The sequence below is a fragment of the Rousettus aegyptiacus genome, unplaced genomic scaffold (genome assembly GCF_014176215.1).
Source record: "Rousettus aegyptiacus isolate mRouAeg1 unplaced genomic scaffold, mRouAeg1.p scaffold_m13_p_14, whole genome shotgun sequence".
NCBI lineage: Eukaryota > Metazoa > Chordata > Mammalia > Chiroptera > Pteropodidae > Rousettus > Rousettus aegyptiacus.
Genome location: NW_023416289.1, coordinates 27,054,305 through 27,080,697, shown reverse-complemented (window position 1 = coordinate 27,080,697; position 26,393 = coordinate 27,054,305). Strand labels below are relative to the sequence as shown.

Sequence of the window (26,393 nt, the reverse complement as noted above, 5' to 3'; positions counted from 1 at the left end):
GGGACACCCGCCACGGCAGGGGAGGGTCTGAAAGTTGGCAAGTAGCTGGCTATGGGGGACCAGGCAGAAAAGATCCCCATCATTGTCACGACCAGCTTTGTTCATCAGCTGCTGGGGGCCCCAAGGATTCAAAAACAAAGCAGGAAACTCGTTCGGGGCATAGAAACCCGCAGGTACATAGACCTCTGCGGTCAGGTGTGCAAACCTTTTTGAAAACTTCCTATTTAGGATTTCTTACTGAACCTCTCTTGCCCCAGCCATGAGGGGGGCCTGGGGTCATCATCGTTGGTGGCCACTGCCCCGTGCTTCAGCCCCGTCCGCCAGGCTGGCACCAGTTATTTTTTTTTACCAGCAAAGAAAATAAACTGGATGCGAATCCCCGGTCACCATCACCAGCAAGTGTAAACAAAGCGGTTGCAAGGAAGAGAAAGGCGGCGAGGGCGACTGGCCGTTTCTAAGAGCGCTGTGGTGAGATGGGCAGTTAGAGGTCTTGTAACAATTACTGTCAGAAACCAGAGCGAATGGTGGCGGCCAGTGACACGGCCCGAGAAACGGCCTGCTTCCCTGGGGCCAGCTTGGGGAAAGAAACACACAGAGCCTCCGAGCTACGGAGCGGAAGGACACCCACCGCCCTGTCCACTTCTCCAGAGCCTCAGGCCAGGAGGGTGCCCTGGGGCCTCACAAAGGAGGGACTCTTTGGGAAAGCAAGTTAGCAGTATCTACACGGAAGGGGGAAAAGCTCTGTGCTCTTCGACCTATCTATCCTACTCTTCAGAGTTATCCCAATGAAATAATTCAAGTGAGTCAACAACGACATAAAAAGCAAGCTGCAAGAACGGAATGGCTAAATGTTGGCCTGTCAACTTGATGGCCCATAGGCAGCCTTTACTCGATGACAACCATGACAGCTATGTAATAGTGACATTGATACTGTATGAGAAGGAAAAAACGAGAGAGAATTAAAAGCTGTCTGGGCCATAGTTACAACTACCTAAATATATGCCGACCTACAGTCAAACGCTACACAGAAGCCCAGAAAATGAAAGGACCGGAACCTTCCTTCCTACTTTCCTTCCTTCCTTCCTTCCTTCCTTCCTTCCTTCCTTCCTTCCTTCCATTTTAACACCTATAGTACCTGGTCTTCCTAGGTGGTCTCCCATCCAAATACTAACCAGGCCCGACCCTGCTCAGCTTCCAAGATCCGATGAGATCGGGCTTGTTCAGGGTGGCATGGCTGTAGACTAGTCGTTTTCTTTTAATGCTATCGTTAAGACTGATTTTATAAAAAGCAGAATTCACCAGAGGAAAAAATACCACGTTGACTCGCTTCCACGAAGCCGTGTCTCTGGGTCCGTCATGGCGCCTGCCCAGGCACAGCCCTAAAGGAAAGTGTTGCCACTCGCAGCCAAATTAAACTCCAGAGCTTGAAGAGCTGGGAAATATCTGTGTTAAAGTCATGCAAGCCCTGATCTGTATTTTGAGGGAGTATTTCAAATTCAGTCCAATTTTTCGATGAATAGAGCAAAATGAAAGTGAACCATGAGAGCCTGGCCACCAGATTCAGGGGACATGTGGGCACGGCACGTTGACTGTTGATCAGGAAGCCTTAATTGGCCCAAAGACATTTTCTCCACTTCCTCTAATGAAACCAGCCCCAGCCTGGAGGGGACTTTCGGCCAGGCTGGGTGAACAGGTATGTGGCCCAGCTGACTTTGGGCAAGACCAGCGGATGACCTTTGACTGATCATTGTCAAGTGCTGTGGGCCAGGGGACAAAGGTGCTGCCAGGCCAGGGGGCTTCCGAGGTTCGGAGGCGTGAACGAGCCCTCTCCATGGCCTGACGAGGAAGAGAAGCGAGCGATACCCTTGAGGTGGATGGAGCCTGGGTGGGCCTTAAAACGTGGGTGGAATCCAGACACACTGGGGCAGGGAAGACAGTACTGACCCGCCACTGAAGGAGCGAACGTCCCCATCTTCCCTGCTTGCCCAGCCTCAAGAACCCTTTCGAGGGGATGGAAGGGAAAACCCGTGCTCCGGAAACCCCGAGGCCGACGATCAGTGTCTGGGGTCAGCGACCGGGCTCACAGCAGTTTTTTCCAGCCCCTCCCTTGGTGTTGAGCCTCAGTTTCCCCATGTGTAAATGATATGGGTTGGTGCTTTCTCCCTCTTAGGAGGTGACCACAAAGGCTAAATGCTATCATGGACAGTAAGCACCAAGCTAGGTATACAGTAGGCGCTCAGCCATGGTGGCCAGTTTACAAGTAAGGAGGTGGGGCAACTCTGTGGCTCTTACCTGCCCCAGTGGACGGCCAGGTTCTGCCCAATGGACACCAGCAGACTGGTGGGCCCGTGCTCCCAGATGCACTCGTGAGCCCACGCGGCCGCCGACTTCGCCAGCTCTTCATCCCAGGTCTGCAGGGTAAGGAGAAACATGCATCTTCAGCGTCAGGAGTGGGTATAAGAACCAGAAATGGAGCAACATCCCAGCTGAACCCACTGGCCGGTTTTAGCTTCTGTAACACTGGGTTCTGAGCGTATCTCGGTTGGGTTCCTCACTCAGCTAGTGGGAAGTGGCAAGTCAGCAAAGGATTCAGAGGAGCCTGGACCCAAGGCTGTCTGTCCTCAGAGCCCCTGCTCCACCTCTAACTTGCCAGTGACCTTGGGTAAGTCCCTTCTCCTCCCGGCCTGAGTCTTCTCACCTGTGCAATGGGAAGATGAATAAGTCCTGGAAATAGATGGTGCCGGTGACTGTATAACAGTGTTAAAGTACTTAATGCCACTGAACCGTACATTTAAAAATGATTAAGATGGTAAATTTTATATTATGTATATTTTACCATTGTGTTGAAAAAAGCAGCAAGAAAATAGTAGCAAGCCTTCGGCTTGCCCAGCCCCTCTCAACCTCCAGCATGGCCCACCTTGAATCAGCAAGGCTCGGGCAGGGCTCTAGGCCAAGGAATCTGAAGACAAGGTCTACAGCTGATCCTGCCTCCCAGCTGGCCCAGGGGACACACATAACTCCTGAAGAAAGAACATGGCAACAAGAGGGATCGTTTCTCTTCTGAGGCGGAACAGACGCCAAGCGACCCTCGGGGTGACTGCGAGCCAGTTGCTGTGACACTTCCTCCCAGGGCCGTCGGGCAGATGCTCAGCTCCCAGGCAGGCAGGGGCTGTCCCCTGTTCTGGGCAGCCCCGGCTCCCAGCACACAGTAGGTGCTCACTGAAAGACTGTCTGGGAAGAGCTCTGGGACATGTCCAGGAATAGGGGGCTGGCTAAGCCAACAGCGGGACCCCAGTATGGGGTGTCATGAAGCTCCCCGCTTCCCTCTCCTTCTGTCCTGACATCTCCTTCCTGCCAAGATAACTGAGCCTCCTCAAATCCGGGAGCAAGTCCTGGCCTAGATGCAGATGCCTCTGGGGATCCGGGTCACAACCCTGATCCGCTGTCATCGCAGCTGCAGTGGACATTCCGGGTACGCTCAGACTCATGTCTTGCTGACAGCACCCTACTCTCAGTGCCTACCCCCCCACCCCCAACACACACACACACTCTGAGACACATACCTGAGATCCTTCTCCAATGTGCAAATGAAGCCTGAAACGGGGTGGGGAGGGATAGCATTCCTGGAGGCTACCCTCAGCTAACGGGGGACAGGCCTGTGGCTAAATGCACCTCCTCCCGTCTTTAGGAGGTTGAGCCTCTTGCCGCTCCTTTCACTGGCAGATGCCAGCAGATCCCAGTCCTACCGTGAGACCCCTATAGTGTACCCCGAAATTAGACTTCTTTCTTCCTGACTTCTGGCCTCATGGATCACCCCACAAACAGATCACCTGCATTAAGTCGGTGAGTTTCTCTCCAGGCAGGTGGGCAGTGGGGACAGGGACAGCTTGCACATATACCAAGATCCCACTGGAAGTGGCCAGCTGAGGCCCTTTCTGGTATCCAGGGAGCCAAGGCAGACCTGGCAGGCGCCGGCCCCACCCCGAGGGTCACTGGCTCCTCAGAAGCTCACTATTCTGTTGCGTGGTGCAAAAACAATGTGAACTGTGCTTGCCATTGGTCTGAGTCCATCAAACTTCCTACAGCTCAGAGGGGAGGGGAGCAGGGAGGGCGAAGGTCGAGTCGGGGAGAGAAAGACATGCCTGCGGGATCTCTGAGGGTTAAAGGCTTTTGAAATTCTGGCTGGAGATGGGCAGACATAACATCTGGTCTGCAGTAGGACACAGCCAAATGAGAACTCGGCTTTCCCTTCCCTCCATTCGAGGCTGCGCATCCTCATCCTGGCCCACCTTCTCTTCCAACCCTCTTTTTGTCTGCAAATATGCCTGCCACATAGTAGGTCCTCAAAACAATGTTCCCCAAACAAAGAGGTACAGGGCTGGCAGTCATGGGTCTGGCTGTGGGATGAGCTGTTTACAGCAAACACACACTCTATTGATCAGTGTTGTTTCCACGGTGTGTTAAGTCTTGACTGTCCCCCGGAAGAATACATGCACGCATGAGTGAATGCATGCGCGATGAAGCCCAGCTCTCCGGCTCGTGCCGGCCCTCGCTGACCTCCTCCAGTCCCCCACCCCCGACCTGCCCCCTCATCTACCGCTCAGCCTGTGCTTTCCCAGCTCGACACCTGCCCTCCAACTACTCTGAAGGAAAAGCATAGGCGGACATTCTTATCCCGCAAAGGGACGACTAGAGGAAGGAGAAGGGGAGAACAGGGCAGTGATGTCAGGTGAACTTGTGTATGACGCCAGGCTCTGTCCCTTGCTGGCTCTGTGACTTAAGGCAAGTGGCTTCGACTCTCCGTGCCTTTGTGTCTCTATCGCTAAATGACACCTGCTGGACTAGGACTTGGGGGAAGGCGGAATGAGAGCAGGCATCAAGCCTCCAGGTGAGGTTCAAAGTAGCCCTCGGAACAGCACAGATATCAGCTTTCTCAGGCACCTGCCATGAGCCAGGGGCAGTGCTAAACCCTGTACCTCTGAAGCCACTATCATCTGAACACCTGGCACTTGCCAAAGAACATCAGCATCCCTTTCTTATGTAATACCCACAATGAGCCCTTGAGGTACATTTTATTTTTCCATTGTTGCAGACAAAACAAACAAATAAGCAAACAAACGAAACCCCTCAAGGCTAAGAGAGGTTAAGTAACTTGCCTAAGACCACACAGCCACATAGCGGGAAGTTAGATCTTTAACAACCCAGCCTTATCTGGCTCCTAAGGGGTGTCATCCTGTCTGCATGCTATCACCAAGTGCTGGTCCCACTCCACTAAAATAATAACAGCAACAATATAGTTAACATTTATTTAGTACTTATGACGTATTATCTCACTGACTCCTCCAAACAACTGTACAAGAAAGGTACTTTTATTACCGCCATTGTGCCAATAAGGAATCATAAACACAGAGAGGCTAAGTAAATCTGCCTGAAGTCACACAACTGACAAGTGGCAGCTACCTAAACTCAGGCAGCCTGGCTCCACAGCCTGTCCACTTATAAAACCTCAAAATAAGTATCTTAATTCTCTGGAGTTTTAAATCCTTCCTTTGGTGCTGAGGCTGTTTCAAAGGACTGTGGCTCGAAGCCCCAGTAGGCAGGGCTGAGCAGGAAGCTACATTTTTAAGACACTCTCAAATCAATACCACTTGTTTGGGTAGAAACAGGAGCAGATGGGCAGCACTGGCTCTCAGATGCTGGGGTTGAGGGGCTGGGCCCTGACTGCCTTTCCCACCCCCTGACCCCTGCTGGGGGGCAGATGCTACAATGCACCTGAAGACTAAGTTTGCCTAAAAAGTGGGCTATTTAGACCTAAGGACCCAGATCCCAACTCTAACCCTGAAACGTCACAAAATAAACAAAGAAGAAAACATAGCAGGCTCGTTATAGGCTGTCCAGGCAGCCCGACCTTGCCCGCTACATACTAAGCTCCCTTCACTTGCCCCAAATCTTCCACACAACCACTAGACAATCATAGTGCCACCAGAAAAAGATCAGCAGAAACTCAGCCTATTCCAACAGAGGCAGGAGGCAGCCAGGATCCCAGGGGGTTGTGGCTCAGTAAGCTTCAGGCCAAGGAAAATGCCAGCTCCCTCATGGGTACCATGAAAGCCCTTGGGGTGGGAAGGCCACATGATGCAGGATGATCTGTCCAGAGAGAGGTACAGAGAGTCTTTTCCCCATGGGGATTGAGGCCACATGACCAGGTCCTGAGAAGGATGGGGGAAGGGTCCACACTCAAAGCCCCCAAAAAATCTACCCTAATTTTTTATATCTTTAACCTCGAAAAGGTCTGCACGAGCTGCCCCATGCATGCATTTTGAAAGGGTGCCCACTCTTCCTCCTAAAATTAGCACAGCCTCTTTGGAATAAATGCCTGGATGATTTTCTTGAGGGAAAAAAGAAATGTTTCATAAGGAGTTCCTAAAGGACAGCCTTGCTCGGGGCGGGGTGGCGCGGGGTCGGGCGGGGGCAGGGTGGGGTGGGGTGTAGTTCTGCCCGAATGGGAAACCCATTCATCTGCCCTATCGCTGGTGACGGGCCACCTTGTGCAGGCACATAGGACGGTCCCTGACCAGGGGCACTACTGATGTCAGGGCGCAAGGCAACATGAAAGCGTTAGCTGAGTCCAGGGGAAGGAGGGGAGCGTGTCCTGGGATGAAAGTTGGATGAAGAGAGTGATAATGAGAAAGTGCTCCGGGGAGGGAGGGTGGTGGCTGTCACACATGCGGCATCTTCAGAGGACACCCAGCAGACCTCTCTGGCCAAAGGGGAGGGAGGGAAACAAGTCATCGGGACAGACAGGGCTCCTGCTAGAAGTTCGGATGCCAGGCAAGAAGCATCTGGGCTCTGTCCCGGGCACAGAGGGCCCTGGAGGCCCCTGAGAAGGAGGACAGCTGGGAGAAAGTGAAGATTTAAGAAGCATAAATGATGGCAGGATTCAGAATGGGCTGGAAGAGGACAAGATGGGAGGCGAAACCCCCTCGGGGCCGAGGCTGTCCCACTAATCACAGTGAGACTGGAACGGGTTGGGACGAGAAGGAGGAAAACGCTGGAGAGGGTCGTGGTAAATGTCGGGCGTAAACGAGGACACAGTGCTGGCCGAGGGCACAGGTTGTGGAGTCAGCTGGACTCAGGTTCGAATCTGGCTCTGCCACTACCGGCTGTGTGACCTTGGGACTCAGCTTCCTCATCTCTAAAATGAGCCCTTTCCCAGGACTGGGGGAATGGGAAATGGCACAGACAGAGATGCAGGAATGGAGGCAGGGCAGGAGGTCTGGACGGGGGAGAGCCGGTCACCCTTTCTGTTCCTAAGATTTAGGGCGGACCCCGTCCCTTCTCTCCGCTCTCTTTTCTGATAAACAACACATCTCGCAGACTTAGCCCTGCTCGCTTCTCAGACATAGAAGGTGAGTTACAGGGCTGGCTGCATGAAGACGAAGCCGGCACTGCCCAGCAGTGACACCACGGCCCCATGTGTGAGGTCTGTGCACGGCTGTCACAGGAACCGTGAGCGGATGAGCTCCCCAAAGCGGAAACTGAGGCTCGGCCTGGGCGGATGTTCAGGGCACACGGCTAGGAGGTGGCAGAGCTGGGACTGAAGCCAGCAGGGCCCGACCCTGAGACCCTCCCCGGTCCATCTTCCGGAGGGCCCGGTGGGAAGAGTCAGGGCAGGTCTGTGGGCTGAGCTCCAGGGGTGGCACGAGGAGCTGGCAACTAGGCAGCCTCCGGGTGCTGTTTTGGTGGAGAGTCAAGAACAGAGGACGGGCACCTGCTGTTTGTTGCCTGGGGACCTCAAGCCTGCCATACACTCAGTGACTGGGGACAAAACAGATGGCACCTTTGGCCTCCGATCCTGGGTGGGAGTGGCAGCTCTCACCATGTACTCCATGTTGGAGGCTGGGGGGTACACCTGGCCCCGCAGTTTATTGTGAAGCATGAGGATCTCTTCCTTGTCCGACCTGGGGATGGCCCTCCGGGCCCGCAAGTGAGACTCGTCCTGCTGGTATGTGTTGAGCAGCTTCTCAAAGTGTGTGATGTTGGGCAGAATGACAAAAAGGCTTTGGGCTCCACAGGCCAGCAGCACCAGCCCCAGGGGGATGATGCCGTTCAGGATGCAGCTCATGGCTCCTCTCCAGCAGCAAAAACTGGGGTGACAGGGAAGGCTGGTCTCCTGGGGCACAGCTGGGCGCTCGAGAGCTCTGAAAGGAAGCAGAGGGCAGAGGAGGAAGAAGTAGTCAGTGTTAAACCAGCTACAGCATTGGCTTGAGCAGTGAACAAAGCAGGTAGGATTCTCCCCACTTTGCAGATGTGAAAACTGAGGTTCACAGGAGCTAAATAACCAAGGACCCACAGACAGGAAGTGCTAGAGCTAGGATTCAAGTGAAGGGTTTCCAGCAAGGTAAGCTGCCCAGACTTCATGGAGGACGTCCAGGCACAATCTCTCCTGGCTTCAAGTTCCCTTGTCACCATCTTTTCTAATTTCTAGGTAGCGTTTCGCCTCATTCAGGACTCAGGTGGGTCTACTGCCTAAGTTAAGTTGTCTCCTGCTCCTGAAAGAGATTGATAAAGCCATTTCACACCACCAAAGGACTTCCCCTGAACCACAGTCGGCAGCAGACTCTGTGGTCCCTGTGAAGTAAGGCTCGGTCTACCAAAAGTGGTTGACAGGCATCCCCAGCCCTGTCATTGTCGGCTCTCGTCATCATGGTCCTTCCACCGGCACCACCCACATAATCATCGCACACTGTGACACAGTCACCCAGCCCCAGCCAGGGACTCAGATGTGTGAGAAACAAGTCACTTGTCAATCTGATCCTTGGAGGAAGTGACGGTGGAAAGAGGAAGGACCTCCAAGGGGTGCCTGTGTACCCCACTCTCATCACCAAACCTGCCTGGCAAATCTGCTAAACAACAAAGCATGTGGCCCCTGCACCCCCGCCCCACCCGCCCCGCCCCCAGCCAGCTTCTGCCTGACAAGGAGCCTGTTACAGACCCCGCCACTGCTGGTGTTACTCTTTTTGCTGCGAAGTTAGTACCCAATGAACACAATAGGATGGTTACCTGTTGTTGGTTGATATAACCAACAGCAGAGTCCAGGGCACAGAAGAAGAGGGTGAACTTTGCGGCCCCATGTTGGGACTGTGCTTCTCAAAAAGAGTTCCTGGAACCCTAACGCTAACACATCAGTTGGGATTCAGCTCTCTCAGAGGTCTACAGTGCCAAGTGTAGTTATGAAAGCATCCTCACTTTTACTACTCATGGATCTCAATGGTCCTTCTTCGCCTGCAGGGCTACAAGCTCTTTCCCTAGATAATTCTCTTACTACACTGCCTTCCCTGGCACGCACCTTCGGAAGAGCTGTGTTAGTCTTGGAGTACACCTAACTAACTTTAAAATTCCAAGGTCCGGTGTTATTGGGTGAGTTTCTGCTGTGCCGTTTGTTCCTTCTGGAAACCCTTCCTGAACATGCGTGTGGGCCAGTCACTTCATTCACGTTGTTTTCAACCCCAGGACACAACCCACTCCCATTTCACAGATGAGGAGGCTGAGGCCTAGAGTGGTGGCGTGACGAGCCCACGGCCACCGTACTGGAAGTGGAGACGCTGAGGTTCGAACCCAGGTGTGATGACTCTGAGAGTCCAGAATTTTCTATCACGCTGCCCTGGCTCCTCTCTCCCTGGTGGCCAGGGGCGTCACCTCCACTCAAGGGCCACACAGACTATGGTCCTTCTCTGGGCTGTCGCCTGGTCCAAGAAGACAAGGCAAAGCTTGACTGAGTGTTCATTTACATCTTTCAACTCTGCTTTACTCTCAAAGGAGAGTTGTTCAGTCACCCAATGACCTTTATCAGACACCTATTTTGTGCTGGACCCTGGGACATGAAGATGAAGAGGACTCTCTCCCTGGCCTTAAGGAGCTCCACTGTCAGGCTGGAGCGACAGGCGAGGAAAGCCACAGCCACAGGCCAACAGACTTAAGACAGCACAGGGAGCTGGAGGAGGGACTCCCTGGGCGGGGACAGAGGCAGTCACGCCTGGACGCTGACCCGCCGGAACCCCGAGAGGCTCAGTCCTTTCAACAAGGCTCCTCTGGTCCTCGCCCACTCTAACAATAACCAGGCGCTCACCAGTGGCCTGGTGGGGACTGAAAGACAGCAGCAGACGAGGACAACCTCAGGGGCAAGACGCAGAGTGGGACAGGGAGGCGACGGGCCGGGAATCCCAGGAGGCAGAGCGGAGCAGTGGAGCTATGGGAACGTGGCGGTTCCCATCTACAGCTCTGGAAACTCTCCAGAGTGCTGACCGAGTCTACGCTGCCGATAAAAATAACCGCCATCCAGAGGGGAGGCCTGGCTCTCTTTGGCGTGGGCCACATGCGGCCTCTCTCCTAAGGAGTTCCCTTTGGGGCACAGCCCCAGGGACAGCAAGGAGGACTTCTGCGTGCTCACCCGTCTCACTGGGCATCAAACCAGTAACGCGGAATCTCTCGGGGCCCCCGACCTCTCTCTCAGGTTAGTCACGCCACCATATATGAACATTTCCCAGCTGCAGAAGGCCAGGCCGAAAGAGATGCCAAAACACACTGACGCTGGATGGAGATGCGAGACGAAACGAGAACGGGGACTGACATCATTAAGTGTCCACTCCGGTGTCATGACAATACTCGATTTTCTTTACTCTACGCTTAAGTAACTTGAGGGACAGGGCACCCCCAAAGACACAGAAAGTAAATTGCTAATATGACTCAACTAGACTAAAAACCTGGATTTGGTTTAAGTTTCCAATGGGCACAATTCAATTGGCTACCAGTAGGGGTTACCAGTAATTAAACTGTGGAGTAGTCAGGGGTGGAATATTATATAGCAGGTAAAAGGAATACACTAGAGGTATGTGAGTGTCAGCATAAATAAAATTCAAATAGCATGTTAGGTTAAAAAAGCAAGTTGTAGAATGTTTTGCTAATTGCACTATGTAAATTCTAAAACATACAAATCATAGTTTTTGATATACATGTATATGTCTATTATATGTATATATATAAAATACACATAGAAGTATATTTACACATATATACACATGTCTGATTGTTCGTGTACATATATGTATATGGGGTGTGTGTTTGTATTATAAAACCAGGACTGAATCAGACCAAGTTCATGGCGGTGGTTGACTCCAGGGTGAAGGTAACGGAACTGGGAAGAAGAATGTGAGGGATTTCATCTTTCATATGTTATTTCTACTTTAAAATCTCAAGTAAATACAGAAGTGCAACCTCTGCTCACTTTAAGTGAACAGGCTGAAATGGCAGGAACTTCGAGGTAATCACTACCAGGGCCAGACCTCGGTGGTAAGCATACTATCCTCTGGACTTGTCTATTTTTTAAAAATATGTCTTAATTAATAACACAAAGCAAAATGCCAAAGCGTGGAAGGCGAAGAAACAACTGCGGTTCCAAGAGCATCCTTCTGGCACGTTCCCCTGAACGACTGTGGCCTTACTCCAAGAGACTCAACAAGCCACCTCGCAGCGAGCGGGAAAGGGTCTCCGGCACTCCAGGACCTGTAGGCTGGTCCTCCCCTCCAAGGTCGCAAAGAGAACCGATAAAGTCTCGGTGGCGCCTCAGAGTCAGGAGAACCATGCAGTTTCCTGGAACCCTCTCACTGGAAGGAAACACAGCAAAAAGAGAGGCGAGGAGGGGTGTCTCCAAGTGCCTTCTCTGCTCTGCGCCAGTCACTGGCCATTTGTGGCACCACGCTGGGCGGCATGTCCAGTACACTGGTGGTTCTGAAAGTGATTCGGGCCAGGAGCTCAGGGGCTCTGGAGGGGCAAGGCCCAGCTCTCGAGGCTCCTGCTAAGTTTGGGTTGCAAGAGAACACTGAAGATTTAAGCAGAATTGTGGTGTGACAGGGCTGGCATCTCACACGTGTCTGCATTCCCAGGGTCAGACCAGTGCTGGCGCAAGGGGTTCTGGGCCAGGTTGCGTGCCTCACAGATTCACATGTTGAAGCCCCTAGCACCTCAGAATGTGACTGTATTTGGAGACTGGGCCTTCATAAATGTGCTAAAGTTAAATTAAGTCATCAGTGAGCTCTAATCCAATATAACTGGTGTCCTTACGAGAAGAGATTGGGACATAGACATGCATAAAGCAAGACTATGTGAAGACACAGGGAGAAGATGTCTGTCTACACGCCAAGGAGAGAGGCTCAGAAGAAACCAGCCCTACCGACGCCTCGACCTCAGGCTTCCAGCCTCCAGAACTGTGAGGCAATAGTCTGTTCTTTAAGCCACTCAGTCTGTGGTCCCTGGTTATGGCAGCCCGAGCAAACTGATACGTGCATCAGATAAGTGGATAAACAGGATCATGATCCAAATATCTCATTGGCTACTATATAGAAGAAGGCAAGAAGGGAACAGAGGCAAATTAGGAGGCCGAGGCAAGGATCCAGCTGGAAGCTGGCAGCGACAGTTGGTGCTAACTGCGAAAGCAACAAGCCCGCCGGCTGAGGCCCACTTCACGTTCAATGCCAACACCATCGGCCTGTGCTGACCATTCAGCCTCTGCCCAAACAACGCAATCAGAACTCAGGGCCAAAGCACTTAAGTCCCTTTTCCACTTACAATTGAAAACAACTCTTTTTTTCAAATGAGACAATGACGCTCACATGCTCCCCGCAGTGGAGCTGGCGAAGGGCTTACGCCGAGGGAGAGCTCCGTGCGCCAGTTACTTCATTTCTCAGCTCACCTCCCAAGGACCCAGCGGTTTGGGGTCCACTACCCCATTTTACAGAGGAGGAGAGTGAGGCCTCTGGGGTTTAAAGAACCCACCCAAGGTCATACGACTGGCCAGTAGAAAACCCAGGGTTGGAACACAGCTCCATCTGACCTCAGAGCCCTTTCTGGCTGCCACCCTGCCCTCCCCAGGAGTGGGCTTCCTTATGGACTTCCCGTCACCACCCATGCAGGGGAGGGGCCCCCACCAGTAGCCTCATCTCCCTCTACAGTTCTGTCACCTTTCTCTGTCTCCTGGGCAGACTACCGGGCTCGGCAGAGCTGAAGTAACAGCCTCCCGGGTCAGACAGTGGCTCTGTTGATGAGAAGGCACCAATGTGTCACCCCAAAGGGCAGTGAAACCTTTACATCATGGCGACATTTCACCAAAGCGCGCCCCCGTCATCGGGCTTGGCACCCCCTCGGTCTCCATCTGCCAGTGTGCCTTTGGCTCAGATGTGACCAGCTGACCTCTGACCCCTAGCACGGATGACTGCTCTCTGCAGAGCGCTCACCAGCTGCTGCAGGGTCCTGGTTATCTTCCTCATGTCCTGGAGGAGCTCATACATCGGTACCCAGAGAGTGAGGCCCATACTATTTGCCTTTGCACTTTTGCACCACCCGGTTCTCTTCAGTTCCCAAAGTGGTTTGAGGGCCAGGTATCCCCGAAGGCATTTTCTAGAGGTGCCCCCTCAGCTCTCTGTCATCCCTGGCGTCTTACCAACAGCCTGAAACTCCACGTTACAGCAGAAGAGCTCTCTGCAAGGTCTGGTTCTCCTTTGCTGTAGCTGTGAAACCAAACCCATGAGGTGCCAAGGTCTCATGGGAACGTAGCAGACAGCAGGCCACTGGGGAGACACGGAGGGACCAACAAGGCTTTCAGGTCCCAGGGGTCAACAGGGAGACCCGAGTCTGGTGAATGAAAGTCACGGGAGTCAGATTCCTGCAGCGTGGCCCAGGGCTTTCAGAGGCATTTGGGCTCTGCCAGGGAGATGGCTGCTTTCAGCCCCATTTTACAGAAAATAAAACTGAGTCCAGGAGACACTGCCTGATATTTGTGAGGCTGTGCAGCTAGTGGAACCAAGACTTGAAATCTAACTTTCAGAAAGCTTGGGGAACTTCCGCTGCTGTATTATCAGCCCCCTCTGCCCTGGCCACGGCTCTGTGGGGGAATATGAGTATTACACCTAGGTGTTCAGCGGGTCCTCGTGTTCCCAATCTAGCAAGGTGTCTCCTTGATGGTCACCTCCTGGGCGATGCCACCACCAAACTCAACTCGTAGGAGCAAGCGAGAGAAAGGGAACTTGGTTTAAATTCGATGCGTCATCTCGCCCGGCTGCCTTTGCCTGTGTTTAGGAAAGTCTGCCAAAAAGATGAATCTCAGGACTGAGTCTGTCAGCCGTCAGCTCTGAGGCTGTGCCAAGCTCTCTGCTTTCGCACACACTGTTCCCACAGCTCATCCCATGACCCCAACCTGCCCCCTCCCCTGGCCCAGGCTGGGCAGATTAATTCCTGTTCCTCACTTAAGACTCAACTGCTTAATCATGCCTGCAGACCTGTCGGACCCATTCACTGCTGAATAGCCAATGTCTGCCAAGTTGATGTTCAATAAATATTTGTGGAATGAATGGGCGGCTCTTCTCCTCCTCCCAAGATCAGTAAAGCTATATAAGGACTATGCTTACATGTTCACATGATGTTGGCTTCTTCGTTATTGCACGTAGATTCGGCTCTTGGAGACCAAAGACCTGGGTTCGCTTCCTGATACTGCCCCTCACTAGCTGTGTGGCCTTGGACATGGCATGTAGTTTCTCCGGGCCCCATTGTCCACATCTTTAAGGTAGAGGGGAATTATAGGGCTTGTCAGACATTGGCAATTCACCAGCGAACAAGACCAGTGGGTCTGAGGGCTTGATTAAGCTCCAAGAGGCTTCTGAAGGACAGTGACTTTTCGGCTGAGTCTTCAGGAGGAGCAGAGATTAATGTGCCTGGCCTAGGCCAGAGGCAGGCAGGTTGTCGTCCAGGGGTGAACTATGGGGCAAGGAACGAGGGAGAGAATGAACGTGAGTATTATAACATGACCATGTTAGCTGTGTAGTGTACAACCAAGTGTCAACTATTATAATTAATGATGCCGCTGCTCCGTGTCCCACAGACGTGGTGTCTGAAGGGACTCTTAGAGAGCTGGCATCAATAATGGGGAATGCAGTGAAGAAAACTCTTCTCTCTTTACCATATTGTTTCAAAGCCCCATCTCAGGCATGAGACAAAATCGAGTTTTTAAAAAACCCTATTTAATATCTAATGCTTAACCCTCCCCTAAATTTGAAACACACTTTACTCAGCATGTGCCTCGAGCCACGGCCACTTTTCCCCACCTTCTGGAGAAGCAGATACCAAGATGTCATAAATCAGGTCTGGAGCGTGAATGCTGACCATCTGCCCAGGGACCGTCCATACAAATGTACGAGGTGATTCACGCTACTGACGAGGACCCAGCTCAGGTGCCGCGACCACCACGGGACTCCGTCTCCTTCCAGGGCTCGGTCTTAGCTGAGTGAACTGGCCCCTGGGTGTCCTAGACCTTACCACCCGTGTTGCACCTGTTCATACTATTTGCCTTGTCGGCTGGACTATGAGCTTCTTGAGGGCCGAAACAAATGGTGTGCTGGTAAACGTTTAGCAACTGGCACTCGACAAAACAAAACAAAACAAAACAAAAACAAAAAACCACCCTTTTCTGTAGTGTTTGCCGACTGCCCGGGTATAAATACTCCCGCCACGATCAATTTCAAGCAAACAACATGCGGTGCTGAACGTGGAGCTCCTGGAAGGCTCAAGCTAACACACCACTATGCGGTCTTTCCATCGCATGGATATGTCAGACATCAGTAACCTCAACAACAGAGATAATAGTAAGGTGTAGTAAAAAATCAGGATGCGGTAAGTGTTGAGTATTTATTACCTTCATTTTAAATGACTTACTTAATCGTAAGCTTATATGATTTAACATTTAGTGATGGATCTGTTTAACTGGCTCACAACCTTTCTGAAACTTCAACTATTGGCTCTCACGAGCCAGTACGAGCTGCCCCCAGCACACCACGGGCTGGCACTGGGCCTTGTTCAACTGCAAACCCCAGCACAGGTTCACTGCTCAACAGTCATCCCCAATAATCTGGCCAACGTGTGGTGAGTACAGATGAAGCAGCAGATAGTCTGCCGGGGTCTCTGCTCCCAGCATCTCACATTCATCTTCTCCACAGGTTGATGGGGTCACTGCGATTATTAGACCTATGGTATAGATGAGGAGACTGAGGCTCAAAGCAGATAAGCAACTTGTCTGAGGTCACACCGAAAGCCTGTGGACGGTGCCGATGCATCTGTTACACTCCGTCTGCTTGCTCATTCTGGCTCCCCAAAATGTCACGGCAGTTCTGACCTCTGGCCCCATGTCAGCCAGACTCATTCAGTGAAACATCCTGCCCACAGGACAGGAGCTAACCCCAAAGGCCGGGCTGCCCCAGGCTCTGTTCTTCCTCAGAAGCACAAAGGAGAACTTGACGTGTGAGTGAGGCCAAGCACAGATCAGAGGCGTACCCACAAATCACCCAGAAAGTCCAGGAATGAAGTGGCGGCTGGGAGGAAGGAGGACACACGGCAGGCCGTGTCTCGGGCAGGTCCCAGGACTGGGCAGGACCTCTCGGAAGAGTGTCTGGGTCACTACCAGACACCCCGGGGTGGGAGTGGCAAAGGATCTCACTGGTCATCCTTAAACTCTTCTCCACAGGACTGTGGCTGCATGGGGAGGAAACAGGCACCCCAGTTCCCCACAACCAAGGATAGAAGGCCAGTAGTTCGCTCAGCTTAAGAGAAACACCCGCCCCACAGGCACCTTCTTTCCTCCTGTCCTTATAGGATATATGGGATGATATGTCTGGGTGCTTAATTGAACAAGTATAATATTTAAAACACATTTGACTTTTTGAATACTACACAGAAAATACATAAAATTCTAAGCAAAAAGAGAAGAAAAGTCAGTCAACAAACAATCTCCTTAGTGCAGAAAAAAGCACTATAAGCCAGGTGCATTCAGTGCAAGCCAAGAGAGAATATAAAAGAAGCCACTCTGAAGTGACTGGATAATAAATTAATATGATCTTAAAATACCCAGCACATAACTCCTGGGGTCCTCCCTCTCTTTTCTCATAGATGTGTGGGTGTTCCCTTAGGAACGAAGCTTTCAGCAAAGCCTTAAATAAACAGCAGAAAATTGCCATCTCCGAAGGACAAGACACCACGAACTGCCAGAAGGCGGTGTGGAAAAGCGTGGATGTTGGGTCAGACCTGGATTCAAATCGTGACTCCACCACGTAGAGCTGCCCGAAAGGTCCCTCAGCCTCTCAGTGTCTCCAGTTCTCCAGGGGCACAATGAAGCCCTGAATTTCTCCCAGGACTGGAGGAGTGAGGGCATGAAGGTTACAAAACTACTGGTTCTAAAGGGCCCAGTAGCAGAGTCCTGGGACCTAGAGGTGTTTAATGACTGTCTCTTCCCCTTGTCCTCCTGCGTGAATTCAGGTACCCCAGATCAATTTCTGCTCCACGCTTCAGGGCTGGCAGTACCTGGACCGGCCTCCTGCCTGAAATGCACGATTCATCAGTACGGGGTGGTATTTGCCAGGATGAGTCACGGCTGCTGGTTTTGAACCAAGCTCAAAGACATGAGCTCAAGAATTCTGTAGCGCCAGGCTATGGAATCTCCACACTGCTTTGCAGATGAAAATCGCCGGGCAAACCTTCGGGTGGCCACGGAGTCCTTGGGCTATGTAATGGAACAAGACAGTCCACCCTCGGGAAGGGGAGGAGACAGAGCAGCAACTAGATGAAGACAAAAGGCTTGAGGAAAGCAGCCCCGGGAATGGATGGGGAAATCGAGCAGAGGCTGGAGCAGGGGCAACTCTGGTCGGTGTGGACAATGGGGTCCCACCGAGATCTCAAGGAATGGGAACTCCAGGCGGCAGGAACAGTATCCATGGGGAAAGGGGGAAGAGGAGGGGGCCCAGGGGGGCTGGTCACGCCGTGCAGCTTGATCTGGGGCCCTAGCGTGCACATGTGTACTTTGTGAAAATTCACCTGCCAGTATACAAATGAATGTGCAGTCCTCTCCAGTATGTTAAACTTAACTAAAAAATTTTTTCAAAATTTTGAAATCACTCTGGCTTCTGTTTCAAGAATGGACCAAGAGAAGCATGCGTGGCTGCAAGGGGAACACCATTACACAAGCAAAAATCCTCAAGGGTTCCCCACCCTTACCCCTCCTGGAGTCTCAGAGCTGAGACAAGTCTGGAGCCTGGTCTCTGACAGCTTTTCAAAGTGAACTTACGAGTCGGAGCCCAGATAAAGCCCTGTGGCTGGCTGGGGCCTCCCACTTGGAACAGACAGCAACTCTCCCAGACAGGGCCCAGTTCATCCCACCTCTGAGAGGGCACTTTGTCCAGTGATGCCAAAGCTGAAAATATCTCCAGTCCCAGTAAAGCCTGGGCCTTGAAGGTTCCCGGGAATAAACAGTGTTTTCAGCAGCGGGTGCTTCTCCCCATGAGAACAGACTGGCTGTGTTGGGAGCTGGTTTGGGGCAGGAAGGGAGAGTGGTGATGGCAGCAGATAATACACATATATACTGATATATTTTAAATGTTGTCATGGAAACAACTCATTCTTTCAGAGGGGACGTTTCAGGCTTATAAATAGATGTCCTTTGCCAGCTCCTGGGCTTACTGGGGCACTAAATGTGTTCTGAAGGGAGATGCTGGACTCCTCGGGACACTTGCTCAGGCTCCAGGGCAATGAGTGCCAACGAGCTGAGCATTCTTCCGGAAGAAAGGCTTCTAGATATGCCACAACGTGTTCTAATGGGGCCTCTTGACTCCGGACCGAGGTGGTCATTTTTGTTCCAAGCCACTCCATTCTTGCCACACGACTACTCTCTGGTCACACTAGACCCATAAACAGAACCTTCCACACAGCTCCACATCTACCTCCACTAGCCAGCCCCCCACCATGTTTGTGCCAGGCCCCAGGGCAAGTCATCACCAGCTTTCGAGGGCAGGGGTCTCACTTTTGAGCCTGTAACAGAAAGTGCTGGAAGTCTCCTTAAAACACAGATTGCTGGCCCAAACCCTAGAGGTTTTGACTCAGAAGGGCTGGGGCAGGCCCTGAGAATCTGCATTTCTATCGAGTCCCCAGGTGCAGGTGTAGTTCCCCTAATTTTGACTGGGACCCTACTTTGAGAACCGCTCCTCCAGATTATAATGGCCTCTTGAATCTCCTCACGTCCCACCTTAATCCAGTGTTTCCCAAACTCCAAACTTTGGCATACCCCTTCCCAAGCTTGTCCAACTTCCTATCATCTACCTGTACATATTTTGTATTTTTATTCAAGTCGACCTGCTTTGAGGGTTCAAACAAATTTACTTATCAAAGGTAACTTTCTACCACCACCATTTGTGAAGAATCTGATCAAGTCTGCCTTGAAGAGAAGCAGGAGCAAAATCAAATACCAGGAAAACAAAACAAAGTGAGGACCTCCCGGCTGATACCGGTCAGAGGCTTTGTTGTAGAGAGCGCTCTCTTTGTTGTAAAAGGGAGATGGGGGTGGGGGCGGACCTTAGGGACAGAAGGCACCACCTGAGATGTTCACCTTGCCATGAGCAGGAGGAAGTCAGCCAGAGAGTTGAAAGAACAGCTCCTGGATTGGTGGGCTTTGCGGCTGGGTCCGTGCACCTGCTCAGTCACCTTGGGGACCAGTAAAGATGGAGTCTCCACACTTTGCGGGACATTGCTCACTCCATAGTGATCTGTTCTCAAGTGAAAATGCCACCTTGTTACACTACTATGCCCTGCAGCCCACAGCAGGGAATCCGAACAGTACATCTCACCCCACCCAAGGGCAGACACTCGCTGCCTTGAACCTGACCCTTAAACTCCAGCCACAGGAACTTCTTGCCTTTCTCCAAGGGTGCCAGGCAGCTTCCCAGGTCCTGGCCATTGCACATGAACAGTCTCTCAGGCTCTTATCAAGTCAGTCTCAGCAACGCCAGCTGGATGCCAGCTCCCACTCCTAGAGAGATCTTGGTGGGTTTTTACCAATCTAAAAGAACTTCAGGGTGGGGCCAATTCCAGAACCACTTGACTGTAAGCAAAATTGAAGCTCCATTCTTTTCCTGCTAGGATATTGCCATTCTGCACTCACAATGGGACACATCTAGAAATTTGGGTTGAACATGTGGGATTTCAAAATTCATAATGTTTTTTCAATGATGGTCCAGAAGTTGTGTAATCCTCTTCTTTTTTTGCTAAATCTGTGATTTCTGCCTAAGCTGATGTAGCACTTGAGACAATCAAAGAAGAAATATCTCCCTTGGGCTGGACCGCAAAAAACCGTCCTGACAGCCTTGAAGAGGGGGTGTCTGTCTGTGAGTGCCCACAATTGCACAGCCTGAAGTATAGAGCAGAGTTTCCCCTGGGCAGCGTCTCAGACAGGATTCTCTGCCAGCTGCTGCTGTGACACTGGGAAGAATGTCCATACCTCCCCAAAACACCCGAATGCCAAATTTCCCCACACCCGTGCCAGAGGGCCTTGACCCATTCAGGAACGAGATGACATGAGTTGATGCTTCTTTAAGAAGGAAGTCAAGAAAAGAGAACACAGTTCTTCAATAAGTTAAACATAAAGTTACCACGTGACCTGGCAATTCCACTCCTGGGTGTAGACTCAAAACAATTGAAAACAGGTGTTTAAACAAAAACGTGCACACAAATGTTAATAGCAGCATTGTTCACAATAGCCAAAATGCAGAAATATCACAAACTTCTACCACTGGAAAAATGGGTAAATGAAATGTGGTCTAACCGTACAGTGGAATATGACTCAGCCATAAAAAGGAATGAAGCACAGATACACATTATAACATGGACCCTGAAAACATGCTAAGCGAAAGAAGCCAGACACAGAAGGCCATATACGATATGATTCAATTTATATGAAATAACCAGAATAGTAAATCTATAGAGACAGAAGGTAGATTAGTAGTTGCCAGAGGCTAAGGAGGAGAGAAAGGGGAGTGACTGCTAAATCATGGCTATGGGGTCTCCTTTTGGGATGATAAAAATGCTCTGGAATTAGAGAGTGGTGATGTTTGCACGACAATGTGAATGTACTAAATGCCACTGACCTGTGTACTTTAAAATGGTGTTAAAATGGTAAATCTTATGTGTATGCATATTTTGCCACAATGAAACCTTTTTTTTTTTTTTTTTTAATCAAGGAAATAAGAAAAGAAAAAAGGGCATGATGGCTGGCCCTACCAAACACCACCTGGATCTGCCCGGTCCCAGAACAGAGTGAGCTCCCTTTAGGACTTTATGAGGGGTTCCGGATCCCCACTCCATGAAAGTCTAAAAATCTATGCAGCACAATGAACTGAAGCTGAAATGAAATGATGCTTGTGTTGTAATTTCCTTTCTTGACAAGCCATCAGCCCCTTTGAATGATGCTGGGTTTGCACATATGGGACTGATCAAAAACCAGTGAGTTTGCAAAAAAAAAAAAAAAAAAAAAAGCCTCCTAGGTTGGGAGCAAGCAGACACAGAGGCACCTCCCATACATAGTAAATTACACTGGTGACAGAGGAAAGAAATGTTTCGGCTCCCTCAAGGCTAAAGAGGTCAGTGTTGGGGGTCTTGCCTTGAAAAGTTTCAAACGAAACTGACTGAAGCCCAAATAGCTTTTCTGGGTCTTTGAGGGAGAAACGAAATGTGGGGCTCTCGGAGGCCCCATGCTCTTCTGCGGAGGTTCCAGGCCCTCCCCCATCCACCCAGCTCTCCTCTCCAGTCCAGAAGCGGGACTTTGGGAGCCAGTACCGACCTGGGTACCGAGGGAGCCAGTACTGACCTGGGTACTGAGGCAGGGCTCTCTGCACGGATACCAGTGCCTGTTGGCAAAAGGAGCCCAAGCGCTCTCGTCAGTGCATCCACTCTCTAGCCCTACCCCTAACGCAGGCCAGGCACCTAGATCCCATGTGGTATGAGAAGCCTTGACTAGCAGCATGCTCTGCTGTGACAGTCATGAGGCTTGCCATTAGATGAGCACCTTCTTCCAGACTCTGCAGCAGGGCCCAGCCAGGATGGCAGCTCCCCCTGCCCTGGCTGTGTCATGCTGGATACATGCCTTCATCATTCCAAGTCTCAATTTCCTCCTTGTAAAAAGGACGGGCCAGTGCCCACCTCATAAAGAAGTCAGTGAGATCATCCACTGGGCAGGGTTGGCCCATAGTAAATGCTGGATAAATATCAGCAGCTGGTATGATTACAAATGGTATCATCGCCATTCCTATCTCTATATCTTAAGAGACTCTATAAGAATCAAAATGACCCTTTTCATTCTCCTCCTATGGAGCATTGTTGGAGACTTGGGGCTTGAGCTCAACTCTGCTGACAGCTGTTTTACCTGGAGCCCCTCTCAGACAAAACTACACCTTGTGTGAAGGTCAGGCCCAGACGTAGAGTTAGTGGTTGGACTAAAAACTGTCTTAAAACTGTCTAGGGAGGCAGGACCCAGTGGTTAAGAGTGTAGGGTCTACAGCCAGACAGGCCTGGGGCTGACAGCATAGCATACCAGTTAGGGCACCTTGGGCATGCACTTCACCTCTTTGAGCCTTGGTTTTCTCATCTGTGAAATGGGGATTAAGAGGCCTGATGCCTGGGTATGTTGCAGGGATGATAATGCAAGCAAGGTGCATAGCACAGGACCTCATATCTGCCACACCAGCAACACAGCTCCCACACCTTCTGCTCTTCCCCCATGTGGAAACAGCCAGATCAGAGGCAGAAGCAGAAAATCAAGTGCACAAAACACAAAGAGTCCTGGGAGGTCCCCTCTCAGTCTATTTGGGGAAGGGGTTCTGCCCCTCATCTTGTTCTGCAAGACCTTAGTCTCTCACTTTTCAGACTCTGGATCCTAGATGACCTGACCCAGATGGGAAAGGTAGGCTCACCCTATTCTGCCAGAACAAGGGGTCCAAATGCTCAAAGTGGAAACTCACCAAACCCATTCTTGGTGCAAAGCAAGCTAGGCATTTGCACAGTCCCCCAGCTGCTTCTCACTACCAGAGTATCAACTTATCTTTTGGCTAAAAGATGCCCAATTCAAGTTAGACTTTGATCAGCAGGCATCAGCTAAGCCCTTTCTGGCTTGTCCACCAGCCCAGCCCTCGGCAAGGGACTGGCCCTGGCTCTGTCCATCTAGGGAAGCCTATCTACTCAGGACTGCAGAGCCAAGCCCTCAGCTCCCAGCACAATTCTTCCCACACAAGAAGTTTATATAGATGCCCACTCTGGCTGAAGGTGCCCAGAAATGTGTTTCTGAACCTGCAGGAACTGTAACATGCCCCATACCTGGACACATCCACAGCCATCTGGAGCTTTAGAGGCAGACTTGGGTTCCAGCCCCAGCTCTGCCTGGACAACTCTCTTCACCTCTCTAACCCCCACTGTCTTCATTAAAATACGGGAAGATGTAGGCTACCTTGCAGTTAGCTTCGTTGAAAATGAAACATAAAGGGGTGTGGTCCTAGAAACTGCGAGCAGAATGCACAGGCTGTTAGTATCACACCTGGCCATCCACACGTGGGTAGACACATTCGAACTCCTGCCACATCCACACCAACAGCTTTCCATTTATTGATGCCCGCTGTATACACAGAAAGGCAACAGATGCTAGCGAATTGCACAAGGAAGGTAAGGGCACCCGGTCTCCAAGAACGCGGATCTGCAATTCAGACCAGCTTTGAATGCCGGCTGCCTCCCGTCCTGGCTGTGGTCTTGAGCGACCGACTTGCCCTCGCTGAGCCTCAGTTTCTCCTTCTGTGAAACTGCATGCAGCTGAGCCTGGCTCTGCGATGCAGTAGGCGCGCTCACCTTGGTGTCCACAGTAAATCATAAGAGTCGGCATTCGCTCTGATTACTTCAGCTCCTCAGAGATTAAGTGAGTGGACTGCAACTCACAGAGAGTAAAGAAATCCAAGGCACACTTACCTCCGCAGGGCTCCAATCACCAGGTCGTCGGCGTCTCTCCCGCGGCGGCGGTGGTGGTGGTGGTGGCAGCGCGGCTGTGTGCACAGCGGGAAGGTCGAGGAACACAGGACACTTATCAAGCACCTACTATGCTCCAGTGGAGGGAAGCAGTGGATCTCCCGGGCCAGCGCGCTGCCTCTTTATGAGCCCGGAGGCCACGCCCCCCAGAGGCCGGTAACGCTGATAGGGCCGCGCAGTCGCGGGCCACGGTCCTGCTCCGCCCCTCCGGCCCCGCCCCCGTCCCGCCCTGTGAGCCCCGAGCCGGGGGACGCAGGGGCGCCTGGTGTCTGGGGGGGCAACACGAGGAGGGCCAGGAAGACCCACATCTTAAGAATAGGTTTGAGAAGAGGACGTGCTCAGTTTCCTTACAGTGACCATAAAAATATCAGTTCCTTTGAGCGCTTACTATGCACCCCGCGTGGTGCCAAGCACTTTCCAAATAGGGGTTTGCAAATTTACCAAATCCCATCTCTCTGCGACTCAGCTGGAAAATGGGAATAAGGAGGCGACCTCCTGGGATTGGGACGGGCGTGGGCTCCATAAACTGTGGCGTAGAATACACACTAGCTAAATTTATTCCCATGGTCTACACAAGGGTAGAAAACTCCACTCATGCCACCCTGACACACACACACACACACACACACACACACACACACACACACACACACACACACACACACTACTCTCAATTTGCAGATGAAGAAACGAAGACTAAGAGATGACACTGGATGATGGCAGTAAAACTGCCGTCCAGGCTAAGTGCCTTTATCTTCATTATTTCAATACGTGTTCACAGGAGTCCAGTGAGGTAGAAATGATCCATTTCACAGATTGGGCAACTGAGGCCTAGAGAAGAGTGTTCCAAGTCCTATAGCTAGTGAGAGGCAGCACAGGTTCAAACTTTGCTCTTAAGACATTTTGCCCGTGGGCATTTAGCAAATTAACCTGTGCAGGTATATATACAAATCAATTTAGAGCCAGAAGAAATTGCCTTTGAAATATGTAATCCCAAGGCCCTTATTGAAAGGTGAAGAAATCGAGGCTGGAGGAGATAAATAGACTCCCTGGGTTCCCCACTCAGTCACGTAGTATGGACTCACTGTGTGCCCACACACATAGGAAGAAACTGTCCTTATACTGTATGAAGACCCTGGAGTCAGCTCATTTATCACTCACTCCTCCCACACACTCCCACTGAGTCACTCTGCACCAGCCTCTGTGCTATGCAGCAGATGAATAGGCAAAAACTCCCTAAGGGATAAAACTCCTTTAGGGATCTGAGAGTCTGGGGTACCCAGACAGGTCAGAGTATACAGGGAAACAAAGATGGAGAGCAACTGAGTGAAGAAAGAGGACCCCTCTGTGACTTGAAGGGTACATGGGACATGGATTCAGAAAGCCAGAAAACTCTTGACTAAGATTTTGGTATAGCTCAAATGCAGATAAAGAATAATGTAGATGTTCTCTGCTATCTTTTTTCTTTTTTCTTTTTTTTTACTTTTCTTGCTTCTCTCAGTTTTTGAAGCATCATTCTCAGCTCAAAATTCATTCATTCAATACTTATTAAGCACCTACTATGTGCCAGGCTCTGTTCTAAGCATTGGAGTATTCCGCGGTGAACCGAATTGTTCCAAAACAACAGTCCTCACTTTGATAAACAGCAAACCCAAAGGGAGAAAAAAGAGAGAAAAGACCTGCATTGTTAACAGATGCCTCTCAGGTACCCAGCTCCCAACTCCTGTCTGACCTGGCAGCCACTGTCCCAGCACCCTGCACACCACAGAACCTTCAAAGCCCTTACACCCTCCTCTCCTTCGGTTTCTCCTTTCCTCTTTCTTGGTGATCTCATCTGCCCTCCTGCTTCTCATCTGCCCTGCTGAGCCTTCCTTGCCTGGCATCTGACCATGGCCACCCCTACTTGCTGACTTTCAACAAGCACTTACATGTGTCATGTGCTGTGCCCAGGCCTTCACCCGCATCACCCTATGAATCTCTCCCAACTGAATGAGAGGAGGGGCTATTGTTGTCCTTGTTTTATAGATAGGGAAACAAGCACTTGCCCAGGGTCACTTGGTTATTGAATAGTGGGGTTAGGACTCCAACTCGGGCAGTCTGGGACCAGACCCCATGACCTTGGCCTCTAAACCAGGTGACCTGAAGAAATTAGGGAGTTTGAGTTTGCTGCAGTGTGAACCTGTCGGGGATTTCGGAACTATTTCATTTCTCTTTAATAGCCCATTTGGGCTGACGTTTCTCAAATGAGATGTTATGGTTACTACTGCTGCGTAACAAATTATCCCCAAAGTAGAGGATTCAAACAACCATTCTATTTTGCTCATAATTTTGTAGGTCAGGAATCCAAGATGGTTCCTCCGTGGGGGCCTCTCATGTGGTCGTAGTCAGGTATTGGCAGGGGCTGCAGACATCCAAAGGCTCAATGGGGCTAGACATCCAGGCTGGTTCACTCACACACGGGGAGCTCAGCT

General features: G+C 51.2%; 1 protein-coding gene and 1 pseudogene across 1 annotated transcript in view; both read right to left on the bottom strand.

The window, feature by feature from the left end:
• Positions 1–24,006, bottom strand: part of CRISPLD2 (cysteine rich secretory protein LCCL domain containing 2) — a 62,705-nt gene extending 38,699 nt beyond the window's left edge. Inside the window, exons 1-3 of the mRNA XM_016165937.2 lie at positions 23,866–24,006; positions 7,880–8,201; positions 2,293–2,411 (exon numbers count right to left, since the gene is read on the bottom strand). Coding sequence (XP_016021423.2) covers positions 2,293–2,411; positions 7,880–8,125 — 365 coding nt within the window. The 5' untranslated portion in view covers positions 8,126–8,201; positions 23,866–24,006. The remainder of the gene's footprint in view (positions 1–2,292; positions 2,412–7,879; positions 8,202–23,865) is intronic.
• LOC118611711 lies at positions 1,124–1,242 on the bottom strand (annotated as a pseudogene).
• Positions 24,007–26,393: the final 2,387 nt, after the last annotated feature.